The following is a 22,840-nucleotide window of genomic DNA, read 5'->3' on the forward strand; positions in this document are numbered from 1 at the left end:
AGAGAGAGGAGGGCTGCGCGAGAGAGAGAGAGAGGGGGCGCGCGAGAGAGAGAGAGAGGGGGCGCGCGAGAGAGAGAGAGAGGGGCGCGCGCGAGAGAGAGAGAGAGAGGGGCGCGCGCGAGAGAGAGAGAGAGGGGGCGCGCGAGAGAGAGAGAGAGGGGGCGCGCGAGAGAGAGAGAGAGAGAGAGGGGTGCGCGCGGGAGAGAGAGAGAGAGAGAGAGAGAGGGGTGCGCGCGAGAGAGAGAGAGAGGGGGCGCGCGAGAGAGAGAGAGGGGGGCGCGCGAGAGAGAGAGAGAGGGGGGGCGCGCGAGTGAGAGAGAGAGGGGGCGCGCGCGAGGAGAGAGGGGGAGCGATGAGAGAGAGAGAGAGAGGGGGCGCGAGAGAGAGAGAAGAGAGAGAGAGGGCGCGCGAGTGAGAGAGAGAGGGCGCGCGAGAGAGAGAGAGAGGGGCGCGCGAGAGCGAGAGAGAGAGAGTTGGCGCGCGCGAGAGAGAGAGAGAGAGAGAGAGAGAGAGAGGGGGGCGCGCGAGAGAGAGAGAGAGGGGGGGCGCGCGAGAGAGAGAGAGAGAGAGGGGGCGCGCGAGAGAGGGGGCGCGCGCGAGAGAGAGAGAGAGAGAGGGGGCGATGAGAGAGAGAGAGAGAGAGAGAGGGGGGGCGCGCGAGAGAGAGAGAGAGGGGGCGCTAGAGAGAGAGAGAGGGGGCGCGCGAGAGAGAGAGAGGGGGCTCACGAGAGAGAGAGAGGGGGCGCGCGAGAGAGAGAGAGAGGGGGCGCGCGAGAGAGAGAGAGGGGGCGCGCGAGAGAGAGAGAGAGAGAGAGCGGGCGCGCGAGAGAGAGAGAGAGAAAGAGGAGGGGCGTGCGAGAGAGAGAGAGAGAGGGGGCGCGCGAGAGAGAGAGAGAGGGGGGCGCGAGAGAGAGAGAGAGAGAGAGAGGGGCTCGCGCGAGAGAGGGGGCGCGCGCGAGAGAGAGCAGAGAGAGAGAGAGGGGGACGCGAGAGAGAGAGAGAGAGAGAGAGAGGGTGCGCGAGAGAGAGAGAGAGAGAGAGAGGGCGCGCGAGAGAGAGAGAGAGGGAGAGAGGGGGCGTGCGAGAGAGGGAGAGAGGGCGTGCGAGAGAGAGAGAGAGAGAGGGAGAGAGGGGTGCGAGAGAGAGAGAGAGAGAGAGGGAGAGAGGGCGTGCGAGAGAGAGAGAGAGAGAGGGGAGAGAGGGCGTGCGAGAGAGAGAGAGAGAGAGGGGGCGCGCGAGAGAGAGAGAGAGAGAGAGAGAGGGGCGCGCGCGAGAGAGAGAGGAGAGAGGGCGCGCGAGAGAGAGAGGAGAGAGAGGGGGCGCGCGAGAGAGAGAGAGAGAGAGGGGGCGCGCGAGGAGAGAGAGAGAGAGAGGGGCGCGCGAGAGAGAGAGAGAGGGGGCGCGCGAGAGAGAGAGAGAGGGGGCGCGCGAGAGAGAGAGAGAGGGGGGCGCGCGAGAGAGAGAGAGAGGGGGCGCGCGAGAGAGAGAGAGAGGGGGCGCGCGAGGAGAGAGAGAGAGGGGGCGCGCGAGAGAGAGAGAGAGAGAGGGGACGCGCGAGAGAGAGAGAGAGAGAGAGAGAGAGGGGACGCGCGAGAGAGAGAGAGAGAGGGGGCGCGCGAGAGAGAGAGAGAGAGAGGGGCGCGCGAGAGAGAGAGAGAGAGAGGGGTGCGCGCGAGAGAGAGAGAGAGAGAGGGGGCGCGCGAGAGAGAGAGAGAGAGAGGGGGCGCGCGAGAGAGAGAGAGAGGGGGCGCGCGAGAGAGAGAGAGAGGGGGCGCGCGAGAGAGAGAGAGAGGGGCGCGCGAGAGAGAGAGAGAGGGGGCGCGCGAGAGAGAGAGAGAGGGGGCGCGCGAGAGAGAGAGAGAGAGGGGACGCGCGAGAGAGAGAGAGAGAGAGAGAGAGAGAGAGGGGACGCGCGAGAGAGAGAGAGAGAGAGGGGGCGCGCGAGAGAGAGAGAGAGAGAGGGGGCGCGCGAGAGAGAGAGAGAGAGAGGGGGCGCGCGAGAGAGAGAGAGAGAGAGGGGGCGCGCGAGAGAGAGAGAGAGAGAGGGGCGCGCGCGAGAGAGAGAGAGAGAGGGGGCGCGCGAGAGAGAGAGAGAGGGGGCGCGCGAGAGAGAGAGAGAGAGGGGACGCGCGAGAGAGAGAGAGAGAGAGAGAGAGAGAGAGGGGACGCGCGAGAGAGAGAGAGAGAGGGGGCGCGCGAGAGAGAGAGAGAGAGAGGGGGCGCGCGAGAGAGAGAGAGAGAGAGGGGACGCGCGAGAGAGAGAGAGAGGAGGGGAGCGCGCAGAGAGAGAGAGAGGGGCGCGCGAGAGAGAGAGAGAGAGGGGGCGCGCGAGAGAGAGAGAGAGAGGGGGCGCGCGAGAGAGAGAGAGAGGGGGCGCGCGAGAGAGAGAGAGAGGGGCGCGCGAGAGAGAGAGAGAGGGGCGCGCGAGAGAGAGAGAGGGGGCGCGCGAGAGAGAGAGAGAGGGGTGCGCGCGAGAGAGAGAGAGAGGGGGCGCGCGAGAGAGAGAGAGAGGGGGCGCGCGAGAGAGAGAGAGAGAGGGGCGCGCGAGAGAGAGAGAGAGGGACGCGCGAGAGAGAGAGAGAGGGGACGCGCGAGAGAGAGAGAGAGAGAGGGGGCGCGCGAGAGAGAGAGAGAGAGAGGGGGCGCGCGAGAGAGAGAGAGAGAGAGGGGTGCGCGCGAGAGAGAGAGAGAGAGGGGGCGCGCGAGAGAGAGAGAGAGGGGGCGGCGAGAGAGAGAGAGAGAGGGGGCGCGCGAGAGAGAGAGAGAGAGAGAGGGGAGCGCGCGAGAGAGAGAGAGAGAGAGAGGGGGCGCGCGAGAGAGAGAGAGAGGGGGCGCGCGAGAGAGAGAGAGAGGGGGCGCGCGAGAGAGAGAGAGAGAGAGAGGGGGCGCGCGAGAGAGAGAGAGAGGGGGCGCGAGAGAGAGAGAGAGGGGGCGCGAGAGAGAGAGAGGGGCGCGAGAGAGAGAGGGGGGCGCGAGAGAGAGAGAGAGAGGGGGGCGCGCGAGAGAGAGAGAGAGGGGGCGCGCGAGAGAGAGAGAGAGGGGGCGCGCGAGAGAGAGAGAGAGGGGACGCGCGAGAGAGAGAGAGAGAGAGGGGGCGCGAGAGAGAGAGAGAGAGAGGGGGCGCGCGAGAGAGAGAGAGAGAGGGGGGCGCGCGAGAGAGAGAGAGAGAGAGGGGCGCGCGAGAGAGAGAGAGAGAGGAGGGCGCGAGAGAGAGAGAGAGGGGCGCGCGAGAGAGAGAGAGAGAGGGGCGCGCGAGAGAGAGAGAGAGAGGGGGCGCGCGAGAGAGAGAGAGAGAGGGGGCGCGAGAGAGAGAGAGAGAGGGGGCGCGAGAGAGAGAGAGAGAGGGGCGCGAGAGAGAGAGAGAGAGAGGGGGCGCGAGAGAGAGAGAGAGAGAGGGGGGCGCGCGAGAGAGAGAGAGAGGGGGCGCGCGAGAGAGAGAGAGAGGGGCGCGCGAGAGAGAGAGAGAGGAGAGCGCGAGAGAGAGAGAGAGAGGGGGCGCGAGAGAGAGAGAGAGAGGGGCGCGAGAGAGAGAGGGGCGAGAGAGAGAGGGGGCGCGAGAGAGAGAGGGCGCGCGAGAGAGAGAGAGGGGCGCGAGAGAGAGAGGGGGCGCGCGAGAGAGAGAGAGAGGGGCGCGCGAGGAGAGAGAGAGAGGGGGCGGAGGAGAGAGAGAGAGGGGGGCGCGCGAGAGAGAGAGAGGGGGCGCGCGAGAGAGAGAGAGAGAGAGGGGGCGCGCAGAGAGAGAGAGAGAGGGGGCGCGCGAGAGAGAGAGAGAGAGAGAGGGGGCGCGCGAGAGAGAGAGAGAGCGAGAGAGAGAGAGAGGGGGCGCGAGAGAGAGAGAGAGAGAGAGAGAGGGGCGCGCGTGAGAGAGAGAGAGAGGGGGCGCGAGAGAGAGAGAGAGGGGGCGCGAGAGAGAGAGAGAGGGGGGCGCGAGAGAGAGAGAGAGGGGGCGCGAGGGAGAGAGAGAGAGGGGGCGCGAGAGAGAGAGAGAGGGGGCGCGAGAGAGAGAGAGAGGGGTGGCGCGAGAGAGAGAGAGAGGGGGCGCGAGAGAGAGAGAGAGGGGCGCGCGAGAGAGAGAGAGAGGGGGCGCGAGAGAGAGAGGGGGCGCGAGAGAGAGAGAGGGGGCGCGCGAGAGAGAGAGAGGGGGGCGCCGAGAGAGAGAGAGAGGGGGGCGCGAGAGAGAGAGAGAGAGGGGGCGCGAGAGAGAGAGAGAGGGGGCGCGAGAGAGAGAGAGAGAGGGGGCGCGCGAGAGAGAGAGAGGGGTGCGAGAGAGAGAGAGAGGGGGGCGCGCGAGAGAGAGAGAGAGAGAGGGGGCGCGCGAGAGAGAGAGAGAGGGGGCGCGCGGAGAGAGAGAGAGAGAGGGGGGGCGCGAGAGAGAGAGCCGAGAGAGAGAAGGGGCGCGCGAGAGAGAGAGAGGAGAGGGGGCTCGCGAGAGAGAGAGAGAGAGAGAGGGGGCGCGCGAGAGAGAGAGAGAGAGGGGGCGCGCGAGAGAGAGAGAGAGGGGCGCGAGGGGCGCGCGAGAGAGAGAGAGAGAGAGAGAGGGGGCGCGCGAGAGAGAGAGAGAGGGGCGCGCGAGAGAGAGAGAGAGGGGGCGCGCGAGAGAGAGAGAGGAGAGAGGGGGCGCGCGAGAGAGGAGAGAGAGCGAGAGAGAGGGGGCGCGCGAGAGAGAGGGGGGGGCGCGCGAGAGAGAGAGAGAGAGAGCGAGAGGGGGCGCGCGAGAGAGGAGAGAGGGGGCGCGCAGAGAGAGAGAGAGGGGGCGCGCGAGAGAGAGAGAGGGGCGCGCGAGAGAGAGAGAGGGGGCGCGCGAGAGAGAGAGAGGGCGCGCGAGAGAGAGAGAGAGGGGGCGCGAGAGAGAGAGAGAGAGAGCGAGAGGGGCGAGCGAGAGAGAGGCGAGAGGGGGCGCGCGAGAGAGGGAGAGAGGGGGCGCGCGAGAGAGAGAGAGGGGGCGCGCGAGAGAGAGAGAGGGGGGCGAGAGAGAGAGAGAGAGAGAGGGGGCGCGCGAGAGAGAGAGGGGGCGCGCGAGAGAGAGAGAGGGGGCGCGCGAGAGAGAGAGAGAGGGGGCGCGCGAGAGAGAGAGAGAGGGGGCGCGAGAGAGAGAGAGAGGGGGCGCGCGAGAGAGAGAGAGAGGGGGCGCGCGAGAGAGAGAGAGAGGGGGGCGCGCGAGAGAGAGAGAGAGGGGGCGCGCGAGAGAGAGAGAGAGGGGGCAGCGCGAGAGAGAGAGAGAGGGGGCGCGCGAGAGAGAGAGAGAGGGGGCGCGCGAGAGAGAGAGAGAGGGGGCGCGCGAGAGAGAGAGAGAGGGGGGCGCGCGAGAGAGAGAGAGAGGGGGCGCGCGAGAGAGAGAGAGAGGGGGCGCGCGCGAGAGAGCGAGAGAGAGGGGGCGCGCGAGAGAGAGAGAGAGGGGGGCGCGCGAGAGAGAGAGAGAGGGGGGCGCGCGAGAGGAGAGAGAGAGGGGGCGCGCGAGAGAGAGAGAGAGGGGCGCGCGAGAGAGAGAGAGAGCGCGAGCGCGCGAGAGAGAGAGAGAGGGGGCACGCGAGAGAGAGAGAGAGAGAGGGGGCACGCGAGAGAGAGAGAGAGAGAGGGGGGCGCGCGAGAGAGAGAGAGAGGGCGCGCGCAAGAGAGAGAGAGAGGGCGCGCGCAAGAGAGAGAGCGTGAGCGCGCGCGAGAGTGAGCGTGAGCGCGCGCGAGAGAGAGAGTGAGCGCGAGCGCGCGAGAGAGAGAGAGAGAGAGCAAGCGCACGCGAGAGAGAGAGAGAGAGCAAGCGCACGCGAGAGAGAGAGAGTGCGCGAAAGAGAGAGAGGGAGCATACGCGATAGAGAGAGCGAGCGCACGCGAGGGAGAGAGAGAGCGCGAAAGTGAGATAGACTGCGCGCGAGAGAGAGAGAGAGAGCGCGCACGCGAGAGAGATGGAGAGAGAGAGCGCGAAAGTGAGATAGACCGCGCGAGAGAGAGAGTGCGCGCGCTGCGAAAGTGAGAGAGAGAGAGCGAGCGCACGCGATGGAGAGAGAGAGCGCGAGAGAGAGAGAGCGAGCGCACGCGATGGAGAGAGAGCGAGCGCACGCGATGGAGAGAGAGCGAGCGCACGCGATAGAGAGAGAGCGAGCGCACGCGATAGAGAGAGAGAGCGAGCGCACGCGATAGAGAGAGAGAGCGAGCGCGCACGAGAGAGAGCGAGCGAGGTGCGCGCGGGAGAGAGAGAGCGAGCGCGAGAGAGCGCGCGAGAGAGAGAGAGAGCGCGAGAGCGAGAGGGAGCAAGCGGTGCGCGCGCGAGAGGGCGAGGGCGAGGGAGCGAACGCGTGCGAGATGGAGAGGGAGCGAGCGAGCGCACGCGAGAGAGGGAGAGGTAGCAAGCGAGCACGCGTGACGGGGAGGGGGGGGGGAGAGGGAGAGATTCCGCGGGAGAGGGAGAGCGAGCGTGCGCGAGAGTGAGAGGGAGGGAGAGAAGGAGAGGGAGACCGCGCGTGAGTGAGAGGGCGCGAGGGAGAGGGAGAGCGCGCGAGGGAGATGGAGAGTGAGAGGGCGCGAGTGAGAGGAAGAGGGGGAGACCGCGCGCGCGAGGGAGGGAGAGGGCGCGCGCAAGGGAGAGGGAAAGGGAGAGGGCGCGCGTGGGAGAGGGAGAGGGAGTGGGACAGGGAGCGAGCGAGCGCGCGCGAGGGAGAGGGAGAGGGAGCGAGTGCGCGCGAGGGAGAGGGAGCGAGCGCGCGAGGGGGAGGGAGAGGGAGCGAGCGCGTGTGCGCGCGAGAGAGAGAGAGAGGGAGGGAGGGAGGGAGTGGGAGCGAGCGAGCGCAGGAGAGAGAGAGGGAGAGGGAGCACGCGAGAGGGAGAGGCAGAGGGAGCGAGCGAGCACGCGCGAGACGGAGAGGGAGCGAGCGCGCGAGAGGTAGAGGGAGAGGGAACATGCGAGAGGGAGAGTGAGCGAGCGAGCGCGTGTGAGAGAGGGAGAGGGAGAGGGAGAGATACCGCGGGAGTGGGAGAGCGAGCGCGCGCGCGAGAGTGAGAGGGAGGGAGAGACGGAGAGGGAGGGAGGGAGAGAGGGAGAGAGAGCGCGTGGGAGAGGGAGAGAGAGTGCACGCACGAGAGGGAGAGGGAGACCGCGCGCGAGTGAGAGGGCGCGAGTGAGATGGAGAGGGCGAGGGAGAGCGCGCAAGGGAGATGGAGAGTGAGAGGGCGCGAGGGAGAGACCGCGCGCGTGAGGGAGGGAGAGGGGGAGAGAGAGGGAGAAGGAGAGGGCGCGCGCGTGAGAGGGAGAGGGAGCGAGCGAGCGCACGCACGTGCGGGAGAGGGAGAGGGAGTGAGTGCGCGAGAGTGAGGGAGAGGGAGCGGGAGAGGGAGAGAGAGAGAGGGAGCGAGCGGGAGTGAGAGAGAGAGAGGGAGAGGAAGAGGGAGTGAGCGCGCGTGCGGGAGAGGGAGAGGGAGTGGGAGCGGGAGCGAGCACGCACGAGAGAGTGGGAGAGGGAGCGTGCGAGAGGGAGAGGGAGCGAGCGTGCGCGAGAGGGAGAGGGATGAAGCGCACGGGAGAGGGAGCGAGCGAGCGTGCGCGAGAGGGAGAGGGAGCGCGCGAGAGAGAGGGGGAGAGGGAGGGAGCAAGCAAGCGCGAGAGAGAGGGAGCGAGCGCGAGAGGGGGAGCGGGAGCAAGCGCGCGAGAGAGGGAGAGTGTGACAGAGCGCGAGAGAGGGCGAGGGAGGGAGAGTGTGACAGAGCGAGCAAGAGAGAGAGAGTATGAGCGAGAGCGAGCAAGAGAGAGAGCGCGAGGGTGAGAGAGAGAGTGAGCGAGAGACTGCGAAAGTGAGCGAGACATAACGAGCGCCTGTGAGAGCGAGCGAGAGACAGCGAAAGCGAGGAAGAGGGCGAGCACGAGCGAGAGAGCGAACGTGAGAGAGAGCGAGCGCGAAAGCGAGCACCCGTGAGAGTGAGAGGGCGAGAGAGAGCAAGAGCGAGAGACAGTGAAAGCAACTGAGAGCGAGAGAGAGAGAGGGCATGAGCGAGAGAGGGCGCGAGAGAGAGTGTGAGAGAGAGTGAGTGAGAGAAAGCGAGAGAGGGCGCGAGAGAGAGTGTGAGAGAGAGTGAGTGAGAGAAAGCGAGAGAGAGAGAGAGAGAGCGTGCACCCGTGAGAGAGAGAGCGCAAGAGAGAGCGAGCGCACGCGCGTGATTCTTTCTCTCGCGCTCTCTTTCGTGCTCTCTCTCATGCTCTCTCTTGCTGTGTCACGCACGCTCGCTCTCATGCTCTCTCTCGCATGCTCTGTCGCTCTCCCGCGCTGTCTCTCTCACTCTTCCCTTTTTTCTTCTTTCCTTTCCCTTTTTTTCTTCTTTCCTCTCCCTGTGCTGTCCTGCTTGCTCCCAGCCTTCTCCTCCTGCCCACTACCTGCTGTCATGCTCCAAACTCTGTTGAAGGAGGAATAAATCCTCTTCCAAGACAGTGAAAGGGCAAATTCTCAATCCATGGATAAAACTGTTGATGTACTGAAAGTAATTGGAGGAACTGTAACAAACAACTGACCAACTCCAGCATTCCAGACAGGTGCTATCCCACTGTGTTTTGCACCCTCCTTCAGTTCCACACTTAATACCCATATCTGTTTTTGTGTCAGTCTGTTTGTGAAGGGATAGAAGTTTTAAGTTATAGAGCTGGAAGATGACGATTCCTGTTTCATTTTTGCTGTTGGCTAGTGAGAATTCCTGTTAAACAGTTTACTTTCTTTAATATCTCGTTGGGTTCTGTATTTTTTTTTTAATTTTGAGTTTGTCAGTTCAGTGAATTGGGGACTTTGAATAGCTTGACTAAATAATTTACATTTTGGGATTAGTTTAGATTAGATTCCCTACAGTGTGGAAACAGGTCCTTCGGCCCAACAAGTCCACACTGCCATTTGGAACATCCCACCCAGACCCATCCCCCTATAACCCACACACCCCTGAACACTACAGGCAATTTAGCATGACCAATCCACCTAGCCCGCACATCTTTGGACTGTGGGAGGAAACTGGAGCACCCGGGAGGAAACCCATGCAGACACGGGGAGAATGTGCAAACTCCACACAGACAGTTACCTGAGCCTGGAATCAAGCCCGGGTCCCTGGCACTGTGAGGCTGCAGCCCTAACCACTGAGCCACCATGCTGCCCACATGATTATGCTAGGAACAGTGGGCTTGATTTCCACTTCACTACTCAGCAGCTTACTACAGTCTATGTTTGAGGGAGATTGAGGGATTGACTAGTGCAGTTGACTTGGATGACACTTCTCTGGTTCAGAATAAAGCAACCAGCATGAGTTTGATTGCTGTTCTAGCTGATTTAGGCTTTTGACTTTGATTAGGTCCAAAGAAGTGGACTATCCTATCATGCTACACCGGGAAAATTCTGTCAATATTCTGAAGATTAGAGGAATGAGATGGTCTCATTCAAGCTGCTCCAGAATCTTCAGTGCTTCATGGGGTAGATACTGAGACATTGTTTCTCTGGGATGGCAATCGTGCACATGAGACCCTATGCCAGGGAAAGGGGCTGATGATTTCAGACTGAGAGGAGGAGAAGTTCTCTCGCTGGGTTGTGACTTTCTGGAATTTTCCACCTGAAAAAGCTGTGGAGTCTCCATCATTGAAAATATTTATGACTGAGGTGGACAGATGTTTTGTGCCTTGGGAATGGAGGAATAAAAAGTGATGGGGCAGATGAAACTGAAGACCATCTGTAATGGTATTGGAAGAGAAGTGGGCTCAATGGTCTGAATGGCCTTCTGCTATTTCTGCTGTTCTGATGTTGTTGATGGTCTGTTTATGCTTGCTTCCCAGGCTGACTATGAGGTGACTCCAGATGAAAAGCGAAAGGAGTGTGGTCAGTGCCTTATGGACAGGTTCCTCAACCCCAAGGTATTAGAATGTCTTCACTGCTGTCCCCATAAATCCTCCTCTCAATCACTGACAGTGCAGATGGTGAGGGCTGGGTGGTGTGATGTGGTGTTGGGTTCTTGGAACTCTGTATGGTTAGGAGTTAAGCCAGGTTAACGTTCGTCCCTGCATTGATCTATGTCTTTTTGTGCAAAAAACACAGGTTTGAGTTGAGAGCTCTGAATTGTGCTGATCTTGTCTTTTATTTTCTTTTTAGTCTCCTGATTATATATCAGAGATACCCCGTGACATGAGGAATCATTGTTTGCAAGAGCTGCAAAATGGAGCCTGCAAGGAGCTCTTCAAGGAATGTCATAAGTGAGTGTGGTGGAGAGAAGCTGTGGTTCAGCTCTGGATTCTCTGAATAATCAGATCAATGTTTTATGTCTATTGCAACGACATAGCACCTTTAACACGGTGATTTAACCCACGCTGTTCCATAGGAGCTTTAGAAGTGTAAGATATTGAGCTTGTTGAAGAGGGAGATTGGAAAGAGTATCTTACAAGAAGAGAGTGAGGCAGACCGCTTTCTGGAGCTTGGTCCCGAGGAACTTAAGGCATAGTCTTAAATGGCAGAGCATTTAAAATGGAGATGCTCAGGAACTGCAGTTAGAGGAGGCTAGTGATGTTGGATGGTTGTGGGGCTGGAAGAGATCACAGTGAGAGGAGAATGGGACTGACTGTGACTTGGAACATGGACAATGAGTTTCAGTGAGTTCAAGGTTGTTGAGGGCAAGACTCTAATAGTCCATCCAGGAGCATCAAAATAGTCAAGTCTAGAGGTAAAAGGCATAGATGAGGGTTTCCATAGATGATGAACTGAGACAGGCTCATATTCAGGTGATGTTTCATGTGGAAATAGGTAGTTTCAATGAAGGAGTAGATACGCAGAGGTAAGTGCACAAACTGAATAATATTAGACACCTCGAAAAAGGTGGGGAAGCATGAGCTGTGCATGTCATTGGGGCGAGCATGGGCAGAGTGTGTATGGGAGTTGGAATGTGGTGGACAGTGTTTTCTGATCGTGTTATCTTCAGTCAGTCATATGCTTATTCAACACTCTGTCCCATTAACAGATTGATCCATGATTTTCTGAGTGTTGCACCTTTCTCTGATTATCAGGACAGTTTGTACTTCAATCGCTTTCTCCAATGGAAGTACCTGGAAAGGTGAGTGCTCGCCAACAAAGTTGTCACCATGCTGTTCAGAAGGAGGATTGGAAAGTACGTAGACTGATGTGGATGTTTGGGTGAGGACAGGGCTGGGGCATTCTGGTATGGAATCTGAGGTGATACAACGATTGGGACCCTTGTAGCTAAGTAGATCTGTCCCTGTAAGCTAATTCCCTGAGGAATTGCTGTGCTAGTGAACATATGCATTAGCACCTCTCCATGGACACTCAGACCACAATTCTGGAGTATAATTTGGCTCTCTCTTATTCAACAGGCAGCCTGTGACCAAGTACAACTTCCGCCAGTATCGGGTACTGGGAAAGGGAGGCTTTGGGGAGGTAAGTATTGAGTTGGGCAAAGAGCTGTCAGTGAAATTCTCCTGTGCCTTTTGTTTGATATCTCTACCCTTTTCCCTCAGGTCTGTGCCTGTCAGGTTCGAGCCACAGGGAAGATGTATGCCTGTAAAAAACTAGAGAAGAAACGAATCAAAAAGCGAAAAGGAGAGGTCATGACTTTAAATGAGAAAGAAATTTTGGAGAAAGTGAACAGTAGGTTTGTAGTAAGTACTTGAAATGGATTCACTATCAGAGCAACAGATGGAGCTCTTAATCCACTTCACCAAACCTATAGTCTGCTTTCATCCCCACGTTTTAACTGGACTCCCATCTTTTAGAACGTAGAACATAGAACAATACAATGCAGAACAGGCCCTTCACCCCTCAATGTTGCGCTGGCCTGTGAACTAATCTAAGCCCATCCCCCTACACTATCCCATCATCATCCATATGCTTATCCAAGGACTGTTTAAATGCCCCTAATTTTCTCATACATGATAATTATTGTACCGGAAAAGTTTTTTTTTCAATTTCTGCAAAATGGCACCTTTGCCATTAAATTCCATTATTTCCCTAACTACGCTACTCCTGTCTGTATCCTCCTTTTTTCCCCCCCAAACCGGGGGGGGGGGGGGGGGGCTGATCCCAGGCCTTCAGAAGGTTTCTTCTCCCTTGCAGACAAATCTAATTCATTGTCAATCTGGGATAGAACCCACATGACCTGTCCCCTATAACTTCCTATAACACATGTGCTCATACGTGTCAGTGCTGTTGCCTACCTACCTTGTACCTGTGCCTGTGACTGTGCCAAGTCAAGACACCTGCCTGTTTTGAGACCTGACATGTTTTGTTGCAGGTGAGCCTTGCCTATGCCTATGAGACAAAGGATGCTTTGTGTCTGGTCTTAACACTGATGAACGGAGGAGATCTCAAGTTTCATATCTATCACATGGGCGAGGCCGGCTTTCAGGAGCAACGTGCCGTCTTCTATGTGGCCCAGATATGCTGTGGTCTTGAGCATCTGCAGAGAGAGAGGGTGGTTTATAGGTGAGTACATGACACATTTGAGCAGTCACGTACTTGCCCATGACATTTGACACTTTTCCTGTTGTTCCTCCATTATTACCCTGTGCCTCTTCCTGGAGATATATGTCTAGGTGCCATATCCCTGTGGCCCAACCTGTGGTGCCATGTACCTATCTCTCTGCCCACATCCCCTCCTGTTTTTCTGCTTTACCCGCCACTGATGTGTCTGTCTTTTGCAGAGACTTGAAGCCGGAAAATCTGCTCCTGGATGATCATGGTACGTAAATGAATCTGCACCAGGGTATTGCTATGCAGTGGGTTGGGAGTGATTGGAGAAGTTGGTGATGGGAGAGGAGTAGGGTGATCAGCAGGGCACAACAGGACAGTGTGCATGGATGCTGGGTCGGGACCAACAGCCCAGATTACCCAATTGCTGTGAAAATTGGAGAATTGTCTTCAGTGTTTATAGCTGCTGGTTCTGTATCTGAGCTCACACTGAGGTTGTGAGACTGGGACAGCAGCCACTGCAGGGAAGGATTTCTATCATGTGCCTCTGGACCGTGTCAACCTTCCTTGTTTGATAGCATTTTGGTGTGCAGTGGATGCTGTTAAAGCGAGTGCTGTTTGTACAGGTCACATTCGGATATCGGACTTGGGCCTGGCAGTGTATGTTCCAGAAGGACAGACAGTCAAAGGCAGAGTGGGCACCGTGGGCTATATGGGTGAGTATGGTATACACAATGGAGAGCTGATCCCTGCCAGTGCTGTCAACTGGCGGGGGAGAGGGAGAGGGAGAGGAGTCCGTATTGATCCCACTCCATGTCTGACCCCGGTGGAGCTGTATCATTGTATTTGGAAACTACTGCAAAATCATGAGGGAGAAGCTAACTTGGACTTCGAAGAACGTTCCCAGAAACTAGCACCTCTAGAAAGATCACTGTACTCATATATCCTGGGATTCTGCAGCACAGCCAGCATCCAGACAGAAAAAAATTCAGATTGTGGTGGTAATCTTCTACTGGGCTGCCCCGGACAACGATTCCCTACTCCTTTGCACCACGACCTCCTCCACTGTGGTTTACAGGGCCCTCACTTCTGCCGTCACCCCTTCCCCTCCCTCCCTTTCAGACTAACAATAAGGTTCCCTTCATTTTCACTTTCCAATCCTTCAGTCTTCACATTCAAAGGATCATCCTCTGCCATTTCTGCCTTCCCCAACAAGGGGCCACTACCAGATGCCTCTTTCCCCCCTCTCCATGCAGGCCGTTTCCTCCAGGATGCTGTGGTTCACTCCTCCATCATTCCTAATGTTTCCTCCCTGCCATATGGTATCTTCCCATAGAATCACAGATTTTTACCATTGAGTGGTAGTGACCTATGAGAAGCAGAAACAATGGTTTTGAAAGGGAATTTTATAATCATTTGAAAGAAACTAGCTTGTAGTGCTGCAGCATCAGAGGAGAGGGCTAGGATTGATTGGGACATTGCACGAGAGGTCTCGGAAGTCATGTAAATGAGGGGAACCTGTAGATGTAGTGTACCTGGACTTCCAAATGACGTTTGATGTTATCAAGGGATACTGAGCAAAATAAGAGCTCATGTGTAGGGTAAAGTATTCATGTAAATAGAAGATTGAATAGCAAACAGGAAGCAGAAAAAGAATAAACAAGTCGTTTTCAGTTTCCATTTCACCAACAAGTGAAGTAGTACTGGAACCAGTGGTCGTGCCTCAACGGGTTACAATCCTATACAAGAATTAGAATATCCTTTTATTGTTATGTGTGCTCAAGTATGGAAATACAAGAGGACAGTGAAGAGTTTACAACGTTGTCCCATGTAGCACCATCTTAAGTACAAAGTACCTAGGTACAGATATTAGACACAAAATAGAGAAATGAAGGGGAGAGGAAAAACAGTTACAAGTTTTAAAAGTGTGAAATAGTTAAATATAAGCATTACAGCCTTTCCATAAAGGGCCTGCAGTAGGTCAACACAAGAAGCTTCCACACATGATCAAACTGGGCTCGTAAGCTGCTGACCACTCTGGCCAGTGGGCTGGAGGCCTGAGCGGAGCATCTCTGCTGGCTGGTATGTTGGTGATTTTGGACATGGCACCCAAAGTATTATTGTTAAATTTGGGACTCAAAGGTTAAAAAGAAACTTTGTGAGGAGGACATAATGAGTCATAAAAGGACATAGATGAAGTCAGTGGCCACAAAATTATCATTTGAGTGTAACTAGAGAAATTGAAAACTTGTCCACATTTTTGCAGAAAGAATGGAATGATGGTAGATTATTAAAACAGTGATTACAATACCTGGCAGTACAGATGGATCTAGGTGTCTTGGTAATGATTGATAAAAAGTTGATAGGAAAGAAGAAGAGAAATTGCTCGAGAAACTCGGCCGATCTGGCACTAACTGTGTGGAGAGTTTCAGATCTCCAGCATCGGGTACAAGAGGTTATTGGGAAGTCAGAGGCATGTTAAGGTTAATTGTAAGGTGAACAAAATATTGAAGTTTCTTCAATCTGGTATGGCACTTTTAATGAATTAAACATTAACCCACCCAGGCCCTTCTGCTCCTGCACCCCATTTAGGAGATGTACCTATTACTTTGTTCTTTCAACAAAATTAATCACTTCACTATTCTCTGAAACCAGTTCACCCACTTTCCCAGTCGGCCTAAGTCCATTTTTAGCTTTTATAGCTACCCTCTTCACTGTTTATAATGTAACATAACAGGCCGAAGGGCCTGTTCTGTGCTGTATTGTTCTTTGTTTCCAGGTTTTTGACATTTACAAATTTTAACATTGTGCCCATTCACTAAGGCCTAGACCATTGACATTTATCAGGAACAGTGGGAGTAAGAAACTCTGCTGATATGCTTCCTTCGTATCTCCCTCATTGTTTTTATTTGGATCTAGCCTTGTCTTGTCAGCAATATATTACACAGTGCCTTCATCTAAGACATAAATACCAACTGTAAATTGCTGAGGGCTCAGCATAGTCCTTTTGGCACATACCAGTTACAATTATTTATTCCTGCTGCCTGACTTCCCATGAGGCCACCTCTTGTATAACAGACAGTCATGGGGCACCTTATCAAATGCCTTCAAAAAATTGTAAATCAATCACATCTGCTGGTCTCCTTTTATCTTTTCTGCTGGTTACATCCAAGAAAAACTCATATGAGGAAGAAAGATGCATTGGCCAAACTGGAGGATTGCTGCTGACCTGTAAATGTCTTCATCTGTTCAAGCTCCTGAAGTTGTAAAGAATGAGCGTTATACGTTCAGCCCTGATTGGTGGGGTCTGGGTTGCCTCTTCTACGAGATGATTGAGGGACAATCACCATTTCAACAGCGCAAGAAAAAGATCAAACGGGAAGAGGTGGAACGGCAGGTCAGAGAGGAGCAGGAGACCTACTCTGACAAGTTCTCAACACAAGCACGTTCACTGTGTCAGCTGGTGAGTCTGAGAGACTGTCTATATGGCAGGGTAAGGGGAAGTACTATGGGAGTCTTTAGGTGTATGATGGAGGAATATATTTAGAGGGGTTGGGGGAACTAAATTTGTGTGGAAGTTTCTGATGTACGATGGACTAGGAAAAGTATGTATGCATGGGGATGGGGTTTAGTGTTCAAGGGGAGTGTACAGGGATGAAGGGAGGTGTTGGGTGGGGAGGGTGTGGTGAATGTCTGCGTATCTGGTTTGTGAGGAAGAGTATCTGGCTGCCCAAATTTTTTGTATGTGTATCTGCAATGGGCATCTTGAGGTGAGGAGTGGCGTGTTAGGGTGAGTTTGTGACACGGTATGCAGTGGTGTGTTTCTGGGTAAAGGGGCTCTGGTTGTGGAAGTGGAGGGATGTGTGGGGTGGGGGTGCTGTGTGAAGTGGTTGCCAGGGTGTGAATGAGGGGTATCTAGCTCTCTGGGATGGGAGGAGATGTACATTTTTAATTGTGAGTTGGATAACTGATCATGACTCTGTCTCCACAGTTACTGAGGAAAGCCCCTGAGGAACGGTTGGGCTGCTGTGGAAGGGGTTCATGTGAGATTAAGGAGCATCCTCTATTTCAAGACATAAACTTCAAACGGCTTGAGGCAGGAATGGTACAGCCCCCTTTCATACCTGATGTAAGTGCTTTACCCCTTTTTCACCCCCAACCCAAACTTCTCATGCTCTAATGCTCTTTTGTGTGCTCGCACTCTTGCTGTCTCTCCTAGCTTTGACATATCATCCTTTTAATTTGCAATACATTTGTTTCAAGATGAATATTCTGAATGTGTGGTGCTCAAAGCTACCACAGTGTTCCAGGTAGGAACTAATCAGAGCTAAGGGCTGGGGTCCCGCATGCTCACTCTCAATTATAAGGCTTGTGTTCCTTTTTGTCACTAGGATGATTTCGGGTACCTGTTCATATGACATAAATATACATGGAGCCAAAGGTTCTTCTCTGGTGTTAGATCCCTTTTAAGCTGGTATTGCTGTGCTCCTGTATCTCACATGAAGACGGTCATTGGTACTGTATCTGACTCATTGTATTTTTCCGCAGCCACAAGCAATCTACTGCAAAGATGTACTGGACATTGAGCAGTTCTCTACAGTGAAGGGAGTTGAATTGGATCCTGCTGATAATGATTTCTACACCAGGTTTGCCACAGGCTCTGTCTCCATCCCCTGGCAGAATGAGGTAATTCTAGAAATAGAATCATGATTTTCAGAAAAAGGCTGTCTACCCCATTTGCTGCACACTGTAACGGCACAGTGGCTCAGTGGTTAGCCCTGCTACCTCACAGCACCTGGGACCTGGGTTCAATTCCACCCTTGGGCCACTGTCCGTGTGGAATTTGCACATTCTCCCTGTGTCTGCGTGGATTTCCTCCCACAGCCCAAAGATATGCAAGCTAGGTGAATTGGTCATGCTAAGTTTCCCCTTGTGTTCTGGAATGTGTAGATTAGGTGGATGACAAGGGGATGGGTCTGGGTGGGATGCAGTGAGGGTCGGTGTGGAATTGTTGGGCCGAAGGGCCTACTTCCACGCTGTAGGGATTCTACGACCTTCTATGATGACAGCATTCTCTCGACCAAATCTAGTTCCTCTTTGCAGGAGACCTAATTGCAGTTGGGCTCAGTATACAGCTCAAACCCCTTTCATTGTATATCCCACCACCATGTTATCACCTTCACTGTCACAGGGTTTACTCACTTCCACCCTCAGTTCCTCAAGGTATACCCACTCACCCATCACTCTGCTGTTGCTAGTGATATTGTTCGGTTGCTGTGTTGGTCTCCCCAAGGAGTGTGTTTTGGTATTCCAGATGATCGAAACAGAATGCTTCAGTGAGCTGAATGTTTTTGGGAGTAATGGTTCAGTACCCCCAGACCTGGACTGGAGGGGGCAGGCTGAGACCCTGCCCAGGAAGGGATTACTGCAGAGACTGTTCAGTCGACAAGTAAGTGAGTAGTCTGGAATAAGGAACCAGTAGGAGGTCAGGGCTCAGTCACTCAAACCCTGCTCCAATCTACATTGGAGTAAAATAATATGCTCTCGAGAAGTGAACCACTCCCTTTCCCCTTTGCTGCTGTTAACATTGGCTCAGGAATTATTCAGTCAATCCCAGGTATTCCACTCCCTCCCTCCATCCAACACATCCATGTCCTTATCCCCACCTAATTTTTTTTTTGTCCCCGTCATCCCCGTCCCATCCTCCTTAACTCTACTTATCAATCCTTGTTACCCTCTCTTCTTCAGCCCCTTACACTGTGTCAACCCCTTGTAGCTGACAACCATGTCTCCGTCAGAAAACCCATATTCACTGCGCCTTTTTCTTCTCATTCTCGCCCTATCATGCTCGCTTGCCCACTCCCCTGTTCCAGTCATGCCTAGCCTATTGCCCTCCTTTTCTCTTGTCAACTTTCCCTCCTTCCTCTCTCTGCCCCCCTTTCCTCTCTTCCTCCCCACCCCCACATCCTCTCTCTCCCCACCCCCACTTTCTGACACCTACATTCCCATTACCTTCAGCATGCCTATTCAACCCTGATTCCATTTTTCAGTTAGACGCATGGTCTCAAGGATGTTATCTCTCACCATTTGGGAGTATTCGTTAATTTCAAGTGATCTTTGAAAGATCTGAGGATGAAGAGGTTTCTGGCAGTCAGGGCCCTAGACCTGAGCACCAGCTCTTGATAATTTTCCACCTTGTCCCTGAGCTGATCTCCTCTTCTCTCTGCAGAAATGAGCTCTCAATACGGGATAACTCAAAAAAAACAAGCTGATTAAACCCACAATCAAGCCTTTGGTGAAAGACTCAGTAAACCAACAAAGTTAATCTTCAGGAGCATTCCACTACTTCCTGCTACAGCTAGCAACACATTCACTGTCATTAACCTACAACTGTGTTTATTGCTATTACTAACTGCTAATAACAGGAACGAGTTCATTATTGTTAGTATATACAAGTTGCAATTTTTACTAATTAGCTGAATTAACTAACTAATGAAAACTTTTCCTGCAGTGAAATGCCACCTATCATTACAGCAAATTTGTCACTGGCACAAGTTTCACTGTCACTAAATGTGCCACTTTTATACTACAACCTGAGATAGAATCAGGGTAGATCATAACAACCCATTAAGCCAGTTACTTTTAGTGAGTACTATCATGGCTGATGTTGTGCTTTATCTCCACTTTCTGATCTGCCTTGCAGATCCCCTCAGTTCCTCCAGAGACTAAAGATCTGTTGATCCCAGCATTAAATATGTTCAACAATATTCAAACGCCATAACTTTTGGTGCAGAGAATTCCAAAGATTCTCAAACCCTTGAATGAAGAGATTTTTCCTCATCTCCGATGAAATGATCACCCTGTTGTCCTGAGAGTGTGCCTCTGTTCTGAATCCTCGCAATGATTACATTGCTTTATTAGAAATTCCCATGCTTTCTTACTTCATGCTGTGTCCAATACATAGCTTTTGTCAGGAACCTAGAAAATATTTGCACAGGTATTTTCTGACTCTTCCTATTATGAATTTCCATCCATATTGACTGTGTAACAGATGCGCTTGAGGCTACTTCCTTCTTTAGGAATGTCCTTACTCACCTTTACAACCAGAGCTACCTTCTTTACCATTCTGTCTGTCTGACATAATGTACATCCTGGAGTAATTGTTTCCCACCCTTCATAATCCTGTAACCATGTTTCTGCGATGTTAATTAGATCTAAATCTTTGACCTCAAATTATCCTCCTGGAGATGCTCTGTTCATTGAGATAAAGAAAATCTCTTTTTTTTAAAAAACTTCTGTTCCTGCAGTGATCTTACTACACAATTACTATTAAACACTCTGATCCTCCTTATTCTAGTTCGCATTTATTCTCATTGCTGCACTCTGCCTTGACGTTTCAAGATTTCTGAATCCTTCTAATAGTTGAAAGCCCTGCCTGAAGCCCTAGTTAGCACTGTAGCCAGCAAGAGTGTCTGTCCTCATTCTCTTGCAGTGTTGATGGCTGAATCAGATTCCTGTCACGACTGGCATGTCCAACCTCCTAAGTCTACACTGCTTCCCTCAAATGCTAACCTGTGTAACATGAGAGTCCAAGTGTCACTAAGCTGCACTATTCATGGTGGTAGATAAACCACTAGAACGAGCGCAAGGTGGATTGTTGCAAACCTGTGCTGCTTACCACTGTAACTGGTGTGAACGCTTCCCACAGTACTACTGCTTACTGCTGTAACTAACCAGTGTAATTAGTGAATGCTGTAACATCATGAATTTCATGAATTTCCCATTTTTAGAGGCTTGCAGCAGTGAGCCAGAATTCTACTCCTGAGATAATGTGGCCTATTGGCTAACCAACACCAGGGAACCTGAGGTAACCAGAGCCAGTTCACTGGCAACTGAGGGTCCAATGGGGGAAGAGGGTTTCTGTTCAGTGAGGGAGTGACTCAAGGTGACAGTGTAGGTGTCTGGTTAGTAACTAATTGAAAGTTAAGTATCGAGTCAGTGAAGGTTATATCTGATTAGAACATAGAAAAACACAGCGCAGAACAAGCCCTTCAGCCCTCGATGTTGAGCCGACCTGTGAGCTCATCTAAGCCCATGCCCCTACACTATCCCATCATCATCCATGTGCTTATCCAAGGACTGTTTAAATGCCCCTAATGTGGCTGAGTTAACAACATTGGCCGGCAGGGCGTTTCATGCCCTTACAACTCTCTGACTAAAGAACCTACCTCTGACATCTGTCTTCTATCCATCACCTCTCAATTTGTAGCTATGCCCCCTCGTACAAGCTGACGTCATCGTCCTTGGAAAAAGACTCTCACTGCCCACCCTGTGTAATCCTCTGATCATCTTGTATGTCTCTTATTAAATCCCCTCTTAGCCTTCTTCTCTCCAATGAGAACAGACCCAAGTCCCTCAGCCTTTCTTCATAAGGCCTTCTCTCCAGACCAGGCAACATCCTGGTAAATCTCTTCTGGACCTTTTCCAATGCTTCCACTTACTTCCTGTAATGGGGTAACCAGAAATGGACTCAGTATTCCAGGTGAGGCCGCACTAGCGTTTTGTACAGTTGCAGCATGACATTACGGCTCTGGAACTCAATTCCTCTACCAATAAAACCTAACACACTGTAAGCCTTCTTAACAGCACTATCAACCTGGGTGGCAACTTTCAGGGATCTATGTACATGGACACCAAGATCTCTCTGCACATCCACACTACCAAGAATCTTGCCATTGACCCAGTATCCTGCCTTCCCATTATTCCTACCAAAGTGAATCACCTCACATTTATCCATTTGCCACCTTTCAGCCCAATTCTGCAGTTTATCCAAGTCTCCCTGCAACCTGCAACATTCTTCCACACTGTCCACCACTCCACCGACTTTAGTGTCATCTGCAAACTTACTAACCCGTCCACCTATGCCTGCATCCAAGTCATTTATGAAAATGGCAAAAACAGCACTGGTCCCAAAACAGATCCTTGAGGCGCACCAGTAGTAACCAGACTCCAGGCTGAATATTTTCCATCAACCACTACTCGTTGCCTTCTTACATCCACATCCCTGGAACTTTGTGGAGGCCTATAAAAAAACTCCCAGCAGTGTGACCTCTCCTGTCCTGTTTCTGACCTCGGCCCATGCCACCTCAGTGGACGAGTCCTCATCAGAAGTTCTTTCAGCCATTGTTATACTGTCCTTGACTAACAAAGCCACACCTCCCCCTCTTTTACCACCTTCCCTGATCTTAATGAAAGATCTAAACCCTGGAACCTGCAACATCCATTCCTGACCCTGCTCTATCCATGTCTCCGAAATGGCCACAACATCAAAGTCCCAGGTGCCTATCCATGCTGCAAGCTCGCCTACCTTATTCTAGATACATCCTGAATGGTGAGAAGTGACTGGAGGAGGGGTGTATCTGGTCAGGTGAGGGGATGACAGGGTAGGTATCAGTGAGGCAATGATGGGGTAAGTATCTGGTTAATGAGGCGACAGGGAGGAGGGTTATCTGGTCAGTGAGGGGCTGATGGGGCATGAGATATTGGCCAGTAACTGGGTAATGGGATAGGTACCTGGTTAATGAGAGGGTGACAAGATGCTGTGTTAGTCAATGGCTTAGAGTCTTACTGTTAACAGCCAGAATGAGTGGCCTCCACTCTGTCCAGGAATGGATCACGTTGAGGATGACCATTGTATCTTTCTGACAATGATAACCTGGAGAGAGCAAGAGAGTCTGCTGTTGTGTTTCAGTTTCTGACTGTATTGTGCTTTTTGTGGTTCACAGCAATGGTTGTCCTGTTGTCCTGTCTGTGCTCAGCCTGTGTTTGTCTCTCCTATTGGATCCAGCTCCTTGTCTAAGGCCTCGCTTTGCTTTGCTTTGCTTCCACCTGCCTGTGCTCCTTTTCAGGTTGACTGTGGAAATTGCCAGAAGACAGAAAAAGATCATCAATCATTCAACCCAGATCCACATCTGAAACCCTTCGATGGACCATTCCTCACTGAGCCAAAGGACACAAGCTGTTCGCAATTTTGCACATACTTGTACATTAATATATAAATATTAGAATTTTTTAAAATTACAAACTGTGTGACGTTTGAGTTTATGAACAAATCTGTAGGGATAGGCACAGGGTGACACAGTGGTTCAGTGGTTAGCACTACTGCCTCACAGCACTAGGGACCCGGATTCAGTTCCACCCTTGGGCCACTGTCTGTGTGGAATTTATACGTTCTCCCCATGTCTGCATGGGTTTCGTCCAAGTGCTCTGGTTTTCTCCCACAGTCCAAAGATGTGCAGGCTAGGCGGGTTGGCCATTCAAAATTACCTGTATCCAGGGATGTTTAGGTTAGGTGAGTGAGACATGGGGAAATGCAGGGGTAGGGGAATGAGTCAGGATGGGATGCTCTTCGGGGGGGGTGG

The 22,840-nt window shown here is 53.2% G+C and overlaps 1 protein-coding gene across 2 annotated transcripts in view; it reads left to right on the forward strand.

The window, feature by feature from the left end:
- The window catches only part of grk6 (G protein-coupled receptor kinase 6), a 52,346-nt gene extending 29,899 nt beyond the window's left edge, over positions 1 to 22,447 (forward strand). Inside the window, exons 4-16 of one of the 2 annotated variants that reach the window (XM_059650758.1) lie at positions 9,785 to 9,862; positions 10,098 to 10,198; positions 10,957 to 11,049; positions 11,327 to 11,390; positions 11,471 to 11,611; positions 12,244 to 12,434; positions 12,653 to 12,690; positions 13,046 to 13,135; positions 15,674 to 15,882; positions 16,411 to 16,548; positions 16,968 to 17,105; positions 17,734 to 17,868; positions 18,649 to 22,447. In XM_059650758.1, coding sequence (XP_059506741.1) covers positions 9,785 to 9,862; positions 10,098 to 10,198; positions 10,957 to 11,049; positions 11,327 to 11,390; positions 11,471 to 11,611; positions 12,244 to 12,434; positions 12,653 to 12,690; positions 13,046 to 13,135; positions 15,674 to 15,882; positions 16,411 to 16,548; positions 16,968 to 17,105; positions 17,734 to 17,868; positions 18,649 to 18,654 — 1,422 coding nt within the window. In that variant the 3' untranslated portion in view covers positions 18,655 to 22,447. The remainder of the gene's footprint in view (positions 1 to 9,784; positions 9,863 to 10,097; positions 10,199 to 10,956; positions 11,050 to 11,326; positions 11,391 to 11,470; positions 11,612 to 12,243; positions 12,435 to 12,652; positions 12,691 to 13,045; positions 13,136 to 15,673; positions 15,883 to 16,410; positions 16,549 to 16,967; positions 17,106 to 17,733; positions 17,869 to 18,648) is intronic. The other variant, XM_059650759.1, reaches the window with a different exon arrangement.
- The last annotated feature ends 393 nt before the right edge of the window (positions 22,448 to 22,840 follow it).

The sequence above is a fragment of the Stegostoma tigrinum genome, chromosome 13, assembly GCF_030684315.1.
Source record: "Stegostoma tigrinum isolate sSteTig4 chromosome 13, sSteTig4.hap1, whole genome shotgun sequence".
NCBI lineage: Eukaryota > Metazoa > Chordata > Chondrichthyes > Orectolobiformes > Stegostomatidae > Stegostoma > Stegostoma tigrinum.